The sequence below is a fragment of the Synchiropus splendidus genome, chromosome 16 (assembly GCF_027744825.2).
Source record: "Synchiropus splendidus isolate RoL2022-P1 chromosome 16, RoL_Sspl_1.0, whole genome shotgun sequence".
Lineage (NCBI taxonomy): Eukaryota > Metazoa > Chordata > Actinopteri > Syngnathiformes > Callionymidae > Synchiropus > Synchiropus splendidus.
Genome location: NC_071349.1, coordinates 11,086,016 through 11,100,835, shown reverse-complemented (window position 1 = coordinate 11,100,835; position 14,820 = coordinate 11,086,016). Strand labels below are relative to the sequence as shown.

At 45.2% G+C, this 14,820-nt stretch overlaps 3 protein-coding genes across 3 annotated transcripts; all 3 read right to left on the bottom strand.

Moving 5' to 3' along the window:
* Positions 1–879: 879 nt before the first annotated feature.
* On the bottom strand, positions 880–3,534 carry LOC128747529 (procathepsin L-like). The gene is made up of 9 exons (XM_053845463.1): positions 3,448–3,534; positions 3,290–3,372; positions 3,094–3,233; positions 2,826–3,017; positions 2,480–2,671; positions 1,697–1,859; positions 1,516–1,621; positions 1,077–1,211; positions 880–993 (listed from the first exon to the last, which is right to left on the bottom strand). The coding sequence occupies exons 2-8, from the start codon at positions 3,369–3,371 to the stop codon at positions 1,112–1,114; spliced, it is 975 nt and encodes a 324-aa protein (XP_053701438.1). The 5' UTR covers position 3,372; positions 3,448–3,534; the 3' UTR covers positions 880–993; positions 1,077–1,111.
* Positions 3,535–3,854: 320 nt separating this feature from the next.
* Positions 3,855–5,978, bottom strand: LOC128747462 (procathepsin L-like). The gene is made up of 8 exons (XM_053845356.1): positions 5,921–5,978; positions 5,750–5,844; positions 5,162–5,304; positions 4,900–5,097; positions 4,647–4,838; positions 4,364–4,529; positions 4,184–4,289; positions 3,855–4,113 (listed from the first exon to the last, which is right to left on the bottom strand). The coding sequence occupies exons 2-8, from the start codon at positions 5,841–5,843 to the stop codon at positions 4,014–4,016; spliced, it is 999 nt and encodes a 332-aa protein (XP_053701331.1). The 5' UTR covers position 5,844; positions 5,921–5,978; the 3' UTR covers positions 3,855–4,013.
* A 5,167-nt stretch (positions 5,979–11,145) lies between these two features.
* On the bottom strand, positions 11,146–12,902 carry LOC128747067 (procathepsin L-like). Its single transcript, XM_053844614.1, has 6 exons — positions 12,852–12,902; positions 12,580–12,774; positions 12,316–12,504; positions 11,961–12,126; positions 11,783–11,888; positions 11,146–11,361 (listed from the first exon to the last, which is right to left on the bottom strand). Exons 1-6 carry the CDS (start codon positions 12,900–12,902, stop codon positions 11,226–11,228), a joined length of 843 nt encoding a protein of 280 aa, XP_053700589.1. The 3' UTR covers positions 11,146–11,225.
* Between the last annotated feature and the right edge of the window lie 1,918 nt (positions 12,903–14,820).

The window sequence follows — 14,820 nt, the reverse complement described above, 5'->3', positions numbered from 1 at the left end:
GTCATCGGTGTATATACTGAAAATCAAATCTGGATCTATTTGGAGATACTGCTCCCTGATTTGAAGGACGGAGACACCTCAGCCTTCAGCCTCCAACCTGGACTCCTAAGGTAGGACTCTTTGGTTGCTTTTAATGGTTTGATTCTCTGTTTCAATCTTGTTCTTGGATTTTATATCAGTTTGACCTGAACCCCCCACACCCACCAGACCCCTAGACGCTACTCTCGTTCTTCCACGACACTACACAGTAGACCACCACACACAGGACCATAACCCAACATCTAACATTAACCTGAGACTTCAACAACACAAACGCACACAACCAGCAGATCTGCCTTAAACTGATCCAAACCATACACCATAGAAATATAATAGATTAAGGAATAGGATCCATCTCTCCTCCATCAGGCCTTTAAACTCTTAACAGAATTCATAAAACCGTCAAATCCAACAGACATAACCCGACGAAAGATGAAACAGAACACAGACCAATGGCTCAACACAACATTAACAACCTAACAACAACACCACATTGATGACATAGAAGCCCTCTCAACACCCCCTAAAAGCAAAAGCACAACCATCAGATGGGCAAAAAAAGGCTACTGCTCCACACTAAAAAACTCCACACTGAGAATCTACCTTCAACAATAAAACATGATACACACGTTTGGTACCTGGGGACCGGACACTAAACCCCAACCCTGACTCTATTCCTAACAGTAACCATAACAAAATAAACAAACAAATGTGTTAAAAAGCGTTCATTTGAAGGAGGGTAACCACTGTGAGCCATGTCGCCATGGGACCGCTCTTATATCCAACCTGCTTGATGAGCCTGGGATTATATCACAAAAAAACAACTGGAAAAAAGGAATCTTTATTTGTTTATATTTTAATCAACTTGACAAATCAATGTGTTCACGTGAATTCCATCCGAGTCATTGAATCAGTCCAGTGCATTCTCAGGTGATTTGAGTGATCACGCAGCTCCTGAAAATCATCCAAAGATGTAGTGAATGAGTCCAAATAACAGGGTGAATTGAATTAGAACTTAAGGTTCCTCTATCACTTACGTGTCGAAGACGAAGAAGCGAGGAAAAGTGACTGTTCAGACCAGGGGGAAACTTGTGTATGAAGCGATGCCACACTGGTTATTTCTGTTCCTGCTCATCATGATGTAGCCTCCCATACCCCAGTATACACCCGCACTGGAGGAAAAGGCAGCATGTTTAAGCATTGAGATGTGTGTGAGGGTAGTGCAGGACGATGTTGAGGACAGTGAGACAGGGGTGAGGTGTGCTGCTGGATTCAAGATGAGAGAAGCAGTGCATCAGGGCTGGGCGCTCCACCCCTTCCTGTTTGATGTTGCTATGGACAGACTGACAGACAACTGAGGACTCCCCAGGGACCATTGGGTTTGCTGATGATATAGTAATCTGAAGTGAGCGTGAGCTCCAAATGTGAAATAAATGAACAACGCAATTGGAGATCACATTTGATGTTGGTCATCACCTGTTCTTCACCAGCCAGTAGTCTCTTCCCTGATACGTTCCGTAGCCCACGATAAGCACAGCATGGTTCAGTTGAGTGCTGCTGCATGCTGGCTCATCATACACACCTTATAAAACAGAAGAGAGAATACGATGAATAAACCGCAAGTTAAATGCTGTGGCACCGTCAGATTCATTTCTACCTGATAGATATTGAGCCCAGGAGGGATGCGAAGCATCAACCCCGGCTGACACGGGTCCCTCTCTGCTCACGGCATACATCAAAGCTGCTTCATTCGCTTGAATGTTCATGACACCGGTACATGTTGCAACAGCTAGCGCAGGATTAAATCTGCAAGGGTTGTCCTGTACAGAGACACGTCCACAAGTTGTCCATTATGTATAAGTTATTTTTACCTACTCCCTATAATTTTTTTTAACTACTATTTACCTACTCCCTTCATATAGAAAAGTCCATCACATCTGTAGACCTCTACTTCTTCTTCTAACCATCTTCATCTGACAAGATGTGTGTTCTGCCTCATGTCCAAACCATCTGAGCTGAGCCTCCCCAACTTTGCCTCCAAACCTTTTGACACGAACTATCACTCTGATGTTACAAATCCTGTCCTTCCTAGTCTCTCTTGCATCTCCGCCTCTGACCGTTCTCACTCTGCTTCTTGTCTTTTTGTAAGAGCTACTGTCTCTAAAAAATTTTGCTTTCTCTATGTGTTTCATCCTGCCTGCACTCTCCACCTCTTTTCATCTCATGGTCCAAGCCTTGGAGTCCTGAACCCTTCATCCATACACTCACATCAAATAATATGCCCGTCTTTTTCACCCACCAAAGTCTTTTTCCTTCTCTTTTGATCGGTCGTGTTCTGCAAGCTTTCCAGTAACTCCACCAGCCTTTTATGTTGTAACCACTGGCTAACATCGTCCCTGAATCAAGACAAGTCACCTGCAGATTCACAGAGGAATATCACCTGAGCGTTGTAAGGGTATGTGGCGTCTGATTCGATCCCTCCGACTGCTTTCACGTAGTTGAAAGCGTAGTTTGGCAGACCTCGATTGCAGCCTCTGTTTCCATAAGGCCGAGAGCAGTCCACCAGCTGCTGCACACTCAGAGAAACTAACTGTCTAGTCTTTGCAAAGTGCTGCCCCTCCAGTGCTCCAGCCTGCACAGCAGAACACAAATTTAGGCATCAAAGTAATGCTCCATGGAATGTTTCTCATTCCTACGGTTCAATATATTTCAATCACGTTTGAAAAAGATGGTGTTTCTACGGTTGAAGCTGGGTTAAATGTTCAAGCAACAAGTGATCCACATACAGCGCTGAAGGCCCAGCAAGATTCACAAACAGGTCCCTGATCCTTGACTGCAGTGACATAGCCATACTGCCTCCAGTCAATGGAAGCAGGCAAAGAAATCCATGAATCCCTCTGCAGGAAGGTGGAACCACCACGAGGCTGAGAAACGTCCACATCTATTAAACAGCTACTATTCTTCCTCACGTCTAAATCCTGCAGAAAAAACACAAAAAAAAATGTTTTTCAGGTCTAAGTATTGCAGTTGACCTAGAGCTCATTCTGTGCCGACCTGATCAGAAAATTGAGTCAAGCCAAGGTGGAAGGAGTGAACTTGTCGATCAGCCAAAAGATTGTGTTGTAAAACCTTTTCATAGTTCTTCTGCCAGTTCTGGTAGAACACACTTTCCTCGTGAGGCTCGTAGCTCTTCCCTGCGGGTGACAGAACGTGCCATAATCCTAAGAACAAAAGGATGCAAGGGTCTTACCAAATTTCTTTTTCCATGCTTCAAACTCTTCCAGATCTTCAGCCAACACCACAGCAACCAGCAGCAGCAGCAGCACCTTCATCCTAAATGACAGGCAAGCATAAAGAAATAACCGTCAGCATCCAGATCTCTTTCACTTGAGCAGTGCTGCTACCTACCTGCCGCCCAGTGACGAATTCCCCAGTGAGCCTCTGCTTTTAAGACACAGAGTGGGTGTGGAAAGTGACCAACATGGGTGGCATGAATGTTTCGTAACACTATTGTATTATCAAATATCAAATTTTCACCAATAGTCTGTCGTGAACATGGTTTTAGTGCCTTCAAAAAGAAAATATTTGCTAACTCAGCATTATACATTATGTTATACTGAATATATATGTGGCAATGGTTGTCCATTTTTTCAAATCTTGCAGTTCCTCAAAACCAGCTCAGCTTTAGTTTAGTTTCAAGCAAGACATTTGTTTCGTCTATTAGAAAGGATGTAAGAAGGTGGGTACAAAGTCAACCAGAAATGCAGTATAATCGGACATATTCAGCCATACATTAGCCAAGTAACACCAATGAGTCCATGACAAAATGTGTTTTTATTCGATTTAAGTCATTACAAATAGTGTCTCTGTTGAAAGTGTTCCTTGCTGTTCCTTCCAATTTTTTTCTGCCAGCAAGAATAAAATCAGTAACATTTGTTTTCAAAGTGGGGAGACGACGAATGCGGGTTGTCCGCTCAGACCAGCGGGTAGCTTGCTGCCGTGGCGATGCCACACTGGTTGTTCTTGTTCCTGGACATCTGGATGTAGCCTTTGTTGCCCCAGTCCAGGCCCCAGCTGGAGATAAGCGTTCAAATGAGCATGATGGGATGCCCGGCCCGCTGCTTCTCCACATCATCATCCTCACCTGTTCTTGACCAGCCAGTAGTCCTTTCCATTGTCTGTGCCGTAGCCAACTGCAAGAACGCCGTGGTCCAAATCTGTGCTGCTGCAGTCTTCCTCGTCATACACACCTAAAACATGTGCACGTGTTGCAGCAGGAATATACCAAAATCGAATCACTGGTGTGTCAAATGTAGATTTTTACCTGACTCATACATCTGAAAGGAAAGGTGGCCAGCGTCAATGGCGACCGACACGGGTCCAATGGTGGCCACAGCCTCCTTCAGAGCATCCTCGTCACCCTGGTCCACGTCAACGTAGCCGGTGCATTTGGCACCAATGCTGCCTGGTTTGAATCGGCAGGGTCCATCCTGTTCCAGACAAAATCCTTTCATTTATCCATTCAAAAATACTCTGGTTAGATAGCTTTTCGGAAGAAACGTTTTTGGTTTCTTTCACTGGAGAATAAGTCCAGGCAAATTGACTACCTGGGCCTCATAAGGGTAGGACTCTTCTGTGTCGATGCCACCGTTGCTCTGGATGTATTTGAAAGCGTTGTCCATCAGGCCTCCACCGCAGCCGTAGTTGCCGAAATCGCCAGAGCAGTCGACCAACTGCTGCTCGCTCAGAGACACCAGCTGTCCAGTCTTTCTGTAGTGCTGACCCTCAAGGGATCCAGTCTGCAATGCAAGCAAAGGTGTCACTGCTTATCCTTTTACGATAAGCTAATAAGTTACTTACAGTGCTGAAGGCCCAGCAGGAGCCACAGTCCTTCTGATCCTTGACATCAGTGACGTAGCCCTTGTCCCTCCAGTCCACAGTGTTGGGCAGTCCATTGAGTCCTGGCAACCGCAGATAGCTGGAGCCACCACGAGGCGTGGATGCGTTGAACTTACGCAGACATCCCACTGACACCAACCGTCTGTACTCGTCGTTTTCCTGTTTTCGACGGGAGATATTTAAACATTTGTCATGACTAACACACATATAAGACCGCTCATACCAAGTCAGCAAAGTGGGTCATGCCCAGGCGGTATGACTTCAGGCCCTGGTCAGCCAGGACGTTGTGCACGATCACCAACTTGCGGTTGTCAAGCCAGACCTTCATGCGTCGGGCCTCTTCGGTTGGAGAGCGGTAGGACTTCCCTGCAAGAACCACAGTCTTGTTGTCAATGCTCTTAAGATTACTAATCCTGCGACTCTTGAGCACTTTACCAACCCTGCATCGAAGATTCATGACTCTTTTTCTTTCTTCAGCCGTGCTTATAATGAATTGTAGTCAGAGTTAAAACTAGCTTATGACGTAGCTTCCGCGAGTGCATTCCTGACCAACCCTAGTTTTTTTGAGTCCTCCTTGTTACATCAAGTCTATACTTGACTGCATATTATTAACTTTCAACCGGCTACAATTGAAGTCTTTATTCTTTGTTGTGAAATATTCACTGCCTTCATCGGATCTAGATATCTAGATCCAACTTCCTCAATAGTTCATCTGGTTAATCATGTTCTTTGGGTTGGGCCTGGTCAGTTGTACGAAATAGTCGCTGAGGAACTCAAATAAGATCCAAAGTTAACCATTAAACTTGCTTACCGAACTTGAGTTTCCAGGCATGGAACTCCAGTTCCTCCAGAGACAGAGCATTGGCCAAAGCCAAAACAGCAGCAACAACCAGCAGCAGCTTCATCCTGAGTGAGAGAGATGCAGGAGATTCAGAAAAAAGTGCTTGCGTTCCTCCTCCGTGCTCCGTGTGCGTCTGCTTACCTGTCTCGTTTCCGTATAGGAAGGTCAAGGCGGGTGATAGAGCGTCAGCCAGGCTGCTTATCCGACAGGGATACGGTCAGTCCATTGGTCTTCACACGGGCCAGTAGCCTCTGACTTTGAGCCTAGGGTGTGAGGCGCCTAACCCTAACCTGGAAGCCTAACCCTAGGGTCCATGAAGCCCGGTCCTTTCCCGCATACCAGGCACCTCGGGGAATGTACTCATTCCAACTTCCTTCATCACGCAGAATTAAAAGTAACTTTCAAAGTAATCCAACTAAACACACCACCTCAGAGCAAGACGGTTGCAGGTTCGCTTCCAGCTTGGGCAAATCTCAGTCCTTATGTGTGACCTTTCTATGTGATTAAGTGTGTGATTTACTCTGGTTTCCTCCCAAAGTCCCAAATCATATTGAGCAGTCTTAATTGTCCACACAGGTGAGTGGTGCGCTAGGTCCCCCCTGCCACTTGCCCAAAGAAGCTTGGATAGGCGCCACCAAGCCGCCCCCGCACTCCTGCCTGCAACCTCCATAAAGGCCCATTTATGCTCAACCGATCCAGATAAGGACAGAGCCTCGTGTCCGTGCTCTGTGTTCATTTGGACATATTGGTGCACAGCAATACCAAGGTAAAGATCGCATGGAAGCACGTGATCAGTGACGGTAACATCATTTGAAACGGACGGGTACAATTTTGTACTTAAAGGGAGCAAATGAATGAATGTATTGTATTAGTTTGCATACTGCTGTTTTCATGAATAAAGTAAAACAGGTATAGACAACCGTTGAACGAAACCTCCTGCCAGTGGAGATAAAGGTTGTTTATCCTCCCGTCAGATGATCCTAATAACATGTTTGTTGCAACCAGTACAGAATTCCACCTGACTTTACTGTGACTGTGATTATAAAGTTCTGTTTACAGTCTGTAAAAAAAAAAAAAAAAAAAAAAAAAAAGCAACCTAAAGAAATGTAAGTGTTTTATGGTCTTGAAGCACAAGGTTCCTCCTAAAACAGGACGGCTGTCATCATGAGACAGTGATCTCTTTTATAAGGTTGGTCAGGTTTGTCTACATCACACATAAAGCACAACCCATGACTGCCAAATCTCTGTCGCCTTGACTGTAATTCTTCTCTTTTCTTTGGAAAGTCATTTCCTTATCTTGACGGGAAGAGACTTGAGTGTGTGGGTGCGTCGACAACGGCGTCTCTCCTTTCACTTCCTGTTTTCTTGGGAACATTTCTTGGCAATGATGCTTGCACTTTTATTTAGGGGGGGTGATATATATATATATATATATATATATATATATATATATATATATATATATATATATATACACACAGACACATGTGCATACAAGTTCAATTCACCGACATGTTTGAGAAACACTGTGTGTGCATTGGGTTTTCAGCTGTTGATACAAAAGTGTGTCGACTACTTTTGTTTTTCTCCCTAACCATGGAGAGCTGTGCTTGTTCGGTCACCACTGACTTCGAAGCTCAACTGCAAGTGTGCTTTAATAGAACGTAATTGTGGCAATAAACTGGGCGCAAGTTTGCTTCAGTCACAGAAGAGACTGCCATCAAAGGAACTGCAAGGTCATTACAGATACGTTGATAAACAAGTTCTTTATTATGGCGTAATGAAAACACAATCTTTTAAACTGGATGATCCTGCTTTCCTTTCACGTCCTGAAAGTCATCTGCATGCGCACACATTTTTTTTTGTGACTGGCTGATACTTAACCCCCTATAATCATTTCTAAGGATAAAAAGAGGGAAAAGATTCTGTTTGCCTGTGTAGAGAACCTGAGGATGTGAAGAATGACACAAGATAAACAACCTCTGTGGTGTTGTTGTGGTGTGTTGCTTCAGGTGTGATTTTCAGTATCTGTTGTGTGAGATGTGACGGGCAGCTTGAGATTAAATGCTGAGATTTTGTCATGAACTCCATTGTTTCATAATGAATCCACCATATTGTTCAGTAGTCCAGGTCAGTGTGTGGAGAGCAGGAGTCATGCGTGCAGGGATTTAGAAAACCTCAAAGGTTTCTCTCTGTTTGGACTTCTTATTTACACCAAAACACTATTTTTCCACACTGAAAACTATTTTATTTTAAACTCTTGTCAATGTGGAGGTTTCTGAAAATGCTTACGGTAGATTTCGGAGCCATTACTCAACTCAATACTTGCTCAACTTTTGGTGACCTTTCATTGCTGACTAATATGCTGTTCGTGCACATACGAATGAGTAGTTTATACACAGCAATTTCAGGTTCCCCAATCTGAAGTGTGACCCTGAAAACTGTTTTTGTGAGTTGCCATGTAAGGGGGAAGTATGAGTTTAGTTAGAAGTATGAGCCACCATTGTCTCTGATTCATGACTCAGAAGACATACACTCCCTTCCTGGTGCATGAATTTTTATTTTTCGTAGGAATTACAGGATTTATTTAGTCCAACTGTCTGAGGCGCCGCAGGCCACACAAAATGATTCGGCCCCAACGCCTTGACTTTGGAGCATGTGTTCTAACAGCAGTGTGGCTCGGTCTCCATGACAGTAATGGTGGCTTGTCTTTCGCCCCTGTAGTCAAACTTCAAGTACTACTTGGTAATAACAAGGTCAATTCTGTCAAACATAGTAGATACAGAGTATTGAAATTACGATACTCAACGCCCTGCTGCTTCGGAAACGTACAAGAGAGCAGGCACACATTAAAAGTAAATAGTAAAAAGACCAAAAGTGAAAAAAGACAAATAGAAGTAAACAAAAAAGGAAAATAAAAATTGTTTGTGAGGGCGCTCAGTGATCCGGGTCATCACGCTTCTTGTCCTCTAGGTGTAACTGGACTGCTGAGTCTTGTCCAGAGGAGTTGGCTCTCCTGTGTTGGTCCATTCTTTTGTGGAGAGGTTGTTTAGTTTCTCCACTGTAAAGGTCTGGGCACTCTTGGCTGCGCTGGACTGCATAAACCACGTTGCTCCTTCTGTGGTGAGGCGTTTTGTCCTTGGGATGGACGAGTTTCTGTCTTAGGGTGATGCATGGTTTGAACTGAACCCGGACTTCATGTTTGCTAAAGATTCTTCGGAGTTTCTCAGAGACCCTGGCCACGTAGGGAATAACAATGCCGTTCCACCGCTGGACCTTGTTTTCTTTGTCCCTTTTGATGTTTTGGTAAAGGCCCAGTTGGGGTAGCCACATTTTTGAAGGGCATTTCTGATGTGAGTCTGCTCCTTCTCTCTCCCCCTAGGTGAGCTGGGGATGTTATGGGCTCGATGTCTCAATGTTCTGATGACTCCAGGTCTTTGTTCTAGTGGGTGATGTGAGTCAAACTGGAGGTATTGGTCGGTGTGCGTTGGTTTCCTGTACACTTCGATGTTCAGGCTGTCAAAATGAGAGACACGATTGTCAATAATATGAGATTCAAGTTTGGAGTAGTGCAAGTAAGTAGTAAGAAAGGAAGGGTAAAGTGGCTGAGGCAAGGTCGATTCCAGGGTACTAGAGAGGAGACTTCGGCCAACAGTCGAAGCTCAGATCCAGGAGGAACAGTGTGGTTTTCGTCCCGGTCGTGGACCAGCTCGAGACCCTCCATCGGGTGCTTGAGGGTTCATGGGAGATCGCCCAACCAGTCCACATGTACTTTGTGGATTTGGAGAAGGCGTTCGACCGTGTCCCTCATGATGTCCTGTGGGGGGTGCTCCGGGAATCTGGGTTACGAGGCCCTCTGCTAGGGGCTGTCCGGTCCCTGTATGACCGGAGCAGGAGCATGGTTCGCATTGCCTGCAGTAAATCAGACTTGTTCCTGGTGCATGTTGGCCTCCACCAGGGCTGCTCTTTGTCACCGGTGCTGTTCATTACTCTTATGGACAGAATTTCTACGCACAGCCACGGGTCGGAGGGGATCCGGTTCAGGAACCACAGAAAAAAAACCATGTTGGTCTGCTGGCCTCATCGGACCGGGACCTTCAGCATGCACTGGGGCGGTTTGCATCCGAGTGTGAAGTGGCCGGGATGAGGACTGGCACCTCCAAGTCTGAGGCCATGGTTCTCGACCGGAATAAGGTGGTTTGCTCTCTCCGGGTCGGTGGAGAGTTCTTTCCCCAAGTGGTGGAGTAAAGTATCTCCGGGTCTTGTTCCCGAGTGAGGGAAAAGTGGAGCGTGAGATTGATAGACGGGTTGGTGCAGCGGCAGCAGTGATGCGGTCGCTGTATCGGACCGTCGTGGTGAAGAGGGAGCTGAGTCACAAGACAAAGCTCTGGATTTACCCATCGATCTACGTTCCCACCTTCACCTATGGTCACGAGCTTTGGGTCATGACCGAAAGGATGAGATCGCGGATACAAGCGGCTGAGATGAGTTTCCTCCGCAGGGTGGCTGGGCGCACCCTTAGAGATAGGGTGAGGAGTTCGGTCATCCGGGAGGCACTTGGGGTGGAGCCGCTACTCCTCCACATCGAGAGGAACCAGCTGAGGTGGCTCGGGCATCTGCCCCCTGGACGCCTCCCTGGGGAGGTGTTCTGGGCATGTCCTACCGGGAGGAGACCCCGGGGAAGACCCAGGACTCGCTGGAGAGATGATGTCTCCTGTCTGGCCTGGGAACGCCTCGGGATCCCCGGGAAGAGCTGGAGGAGGTTTGTGCGGATCAGGAAGTTTGGGCTTCCTTGCTCCGAATGCTGATAAGCGGCAGAAGAAGGTGAAGGTGAAGGTCTCAACATAAACTTCAGTTCTGATTACAAATCGATCCATGGGATCGGTGGCAGAAACCCAGATCGGAGCGTCCAATACGAGAAGTGTCTGCTGAGAGCATATTGGTGACTAACTGTTTGAGCCTTTGAATCACTTTTCTTGAGAATATACAGGAACATTAAGCAAGATTAACATCACGTGGCTGACTGCTCTTGCATTCTTCCTGCTTTAAAACAAACAAACTATTTTTCATTTATTTATTTAAGCATTCAATGAACCATCAGGGTTCACTCAGGGCCTGGAAACCAAACAACATATTTAGTCTTCTGTATAAACACTCAACAAATGTGAGTATGAATAAAGTAACTATCAAAACTTTGGCTGGTCCTGAACTTCATTGGACCAGTATCCCAAGTTAATGTGCTCAAAATTCCCTCCCCAAAAACAACAGCAAGCACAACGATGAAATTGATTGTTTATTTTCAGCTTGGCAAATCATTGTACATTCATGTGAATGTCATTTCATCATTGGTTATTGAGTCAGTGATTTTTAGAGAGAAGTGAATTTCACACCTAGCGAAGAGGCTGGAGGTGTCAAAGATGATTTTCAAATCCCGGTTATTTGTGCATCAGATGGTCGGAGAAGAGTGAAGGCTTGGCTTTTTCTTGACCTGGGGATAGCTTGCTAAACTAGCAATGCCACAGTGGTTGTTTTTGTTCCTGCTCAGCATCATGTAGCCATTTATTCCCCATTTGACACCGTAGCTGAAAGAAAACATGACAGGGAAGTAGTTTGAGATGAAAAAGGAACATCACTTTATGATGTCAAAGAAATAAATCATGATAAGTCGGAGTATTAGTACACCATGAGTACACAAATGGAGCCATGTCGTCGACAGAGAAGTACTTCAGAGTTTCACTGTGTTTTTGCAGTTCCTGAAAAGGCCTACAGCTGAGAGGAGTCGTGGTGTTGTATGAGGGAGTCAGGAGAGTCAGAGAAGTGAGTGAGGGTTGTGCAGGACATGTATGAGGACAGCAAGACAGAGGTGAGAGTAGGACCATGGCAGGACTCAGCTCTGGGAAACTAGAGTGAAGTTCCAGGAGAAGCAGGAGTTATGTTCATGAATGATAATTTTAGTAGGACGATAGGAAGGATACTTCTAAAAAGAAAAAGTTGAATGCACACCTGTTCTTCAACAGCCAGTAGTCTTGCCCCCGGTAATTTCCGTAGCCCACGATCAGGACATCATGGGTCAGTCTTGTGCTACTACAGTTTGGCTCATCGTACACGCCTTCGGAAGGCAAGAAAAATACAACTTCAGCAAAGTGGCGATGAAATGTAGCGACGGTCGAAAGGAGTTTACCTGCTACGTAGAGCTGAAAGGAGGGGTGTGAAGCATCCATCCCTGCTGACACAGGTCCGACCACGCCTACAGCATTCATCAAGTCCACTTCGCTCCCTCGTGGGAGAGGAACTATACCAGTACATATTGCAACCACTTCTCCCGGGTCAAATTTGCAAGGGTTGTCCTGTTGACAGGCACATGTGAATGGTGACAGAGAAGAGAAGTTCAAATCTTTTTTCATGTTTTCTTGTTCTTCTTGTTTCTCCAGCAGATGAGATCAAATGTTTGCCATTATTTTCTGGATCACACACTTGCTGCCATCTTCCCTGCATAAGTCATGTTGAACAACCAACCAGAAGGAAGAGAGTTTTACCTGAGCGTTGTAAGGGTATGCGGCGTCCGATTCTATCCCGAACGCTTTCACGTAGTTGAAAGCGTACGTTGGCAGACCACCACTACAGCCATTGTTTCCATAAGCCTGAGAGCAGTCCACCAGCTGCTGCGCGCTCAGAGAAACTAACTGACCAGCCTTTGCAAAGTACTGCCCCTCCAGTGCTCCAGCCTGCACCAGGGAAATCACATGTTAGACTCACACAAACAGAGAAAAGTTGTGGCCACGACAAACAAGTCAACACACAGCGCTGAAGGCCCAGCAGGCTCCACATTGAGGTGTCTGAGACTTGACTCCAGTGACATAGCCACGATCCCTCCAGTCTATGGAAGCAGGAACAGAAAGCCATGAAGGCCAGTGGATGAAGCTGGAACCAGGTTGAGGCACAGAAAGGTCCACATCTATCAAACAGGTGCTGGTATTCTGCCACAAGTCTAAGTCCTGCAAATGAAAAAACAACAACAATATTTTACAGTTTCATGTATTGTAAATGTCTCAGTGCGTCATTCTTCACCGACCTGATCAGCAAATATGGTCAAGCCAGCGGTGAAGGAGGTGACACCAAGCATAGCCGAAAGTAAGTTACCTCCTGTGGTGACATTTTTCTGTGTTGACTGTCTGCGATCCTTCCACATAAACATATGAGGCGATGCCAAAAAATGTCACAATCACGTGGCCGATACAAGAAGTGTGTCGGATTTGCGGCGCCAAATTGTGTATTGACATGTTGTGGGTTTGGTGGGTGGAGATTAAACAACCTGTACCAGTGGAATATTGCTTTGCTTCAACATGGCTTGTTCGAGAAAATGTTCTCAAGTCGAGAACTATTTTCTTCTTTTTACGCCAAATAAGGTAAATATTTTTTGTGTTTTTACTCTTTCTTGTAACAGGTTTGACCTTTTTCTGATAAATTCACTCAATTTTATTGAAGGTGAACTGTCGGCTCTGCTCCACAGAACTCTAACCTTACCTTTACCTTCTTATGCCGCTTATCCAGGGTTGGGTCGCGGAGGCAGCATTCGGAGCAAGGATGCCCAAGTTACTTTATTCATACTCACATTTGTTGAGTGTTTATACAGAAGACTAAATATGTTGTTTGGTTTCCAGGCCCTGAGTGAACCTTGATGGTTCATTGAATGCTTAAATAAATAAATAATAAATAGTTTGTTTTTGTGACATAATTTCGAGCACATTAAAGCAGGAAGAATGCAAGAGCAGTCAGCCATGTGATGTTAATCTTGCTTAATGTTCCTGTGTATTCTCAAGAAAAGTGATTCAAAGGCTCAAACAGTTAGTCACCAATACGCCCTCAGCAGACACTTCTCGTATTGGACGCTCCGATCTGGGAGTCCGCCACCGATCCTATGGATCGATTTGTAATCAGAAGTGAAGTTTATGTTGAGACCTTCACCTTCACCTTCTTCTGCCGCTTATCCGGGGTCGGGTCGCGGAGGCAGCATTCGGAGCAAGGAAGCCCAAACTTCCTGATCTGCACAAACCTCCTCCAGCTCTTCCCGGGGATCCCGAGGCGTTTCCAGGCCAGACCGGAGACATCATCTCTCCAGAGAGTCCTGGGTCTTCCCCGGGGTCTCCTCCCCGTAGGACATGCCCGGAACACCTCCCCAGAACTCTCTTATTTCAGACAAATGTGCTTTATTTTGCATGCCAACTCATTTGCGCATTTACATAAAGCAGCTCATTTTGAACCCGTCTCATGAACAACTTTAAACAAAGATGAAGTCATAAAAACTAGCAATTGAATAAAGTTAAATATTATTTCACAGGCTAATGTTGGGTTTATGGCATGAAAGTTTTTACTTATGTATATTTTGTTTACCTGCAATGATTTTAGATGTGCAGCAGAGGGCACTATTGACTGACCAACACAGTATCAATACAGTCTCAACACAGTTTTTGAGGTATCATCAACCCATCACTAGATTATTTAGCTCCTTGACACTTTTGTTTTACGATTGTTTTGTGAAACTCCTTCTGATTTGACACAATGTGAACGCTTCTTTTGCGCAATGCTGCCCCCCACTGTCTGGGGGCGTATCTGCATTCAAAGAGAGTGTCATGTCAAAGACACAAATCGCCTGTATAACTGAGTAGTTGAGGATGAAGGATTGAGGATTAAGGGAGGAATTGAAATTCATTCCGACTCTCTGTGTTGACAGTAAAAGACAAGCATGTCCACTTTGACACCGAGGTACGGAGATTACCAAGATTTTGTCTCCCAAAAACAAACAAAAAAAGTGAAAGAAAATGCAAGGCAGCTTGATGTTAAAGCCTATTTTGATCAATAAATATTAAAAAAAATTGTACTACTATATAATTGCATTTACTGTATCACCTCATGCTGAACATTTTAATAGATGTTGCCTGGGAGAAAGGTGCGACCCGGCCACGGATAAGCGGATGAGGATGGATGAACAAGGGGTCCAACCGTATGTGTGTGCCAAGTGTTTCACAATCTTCACATTAGAG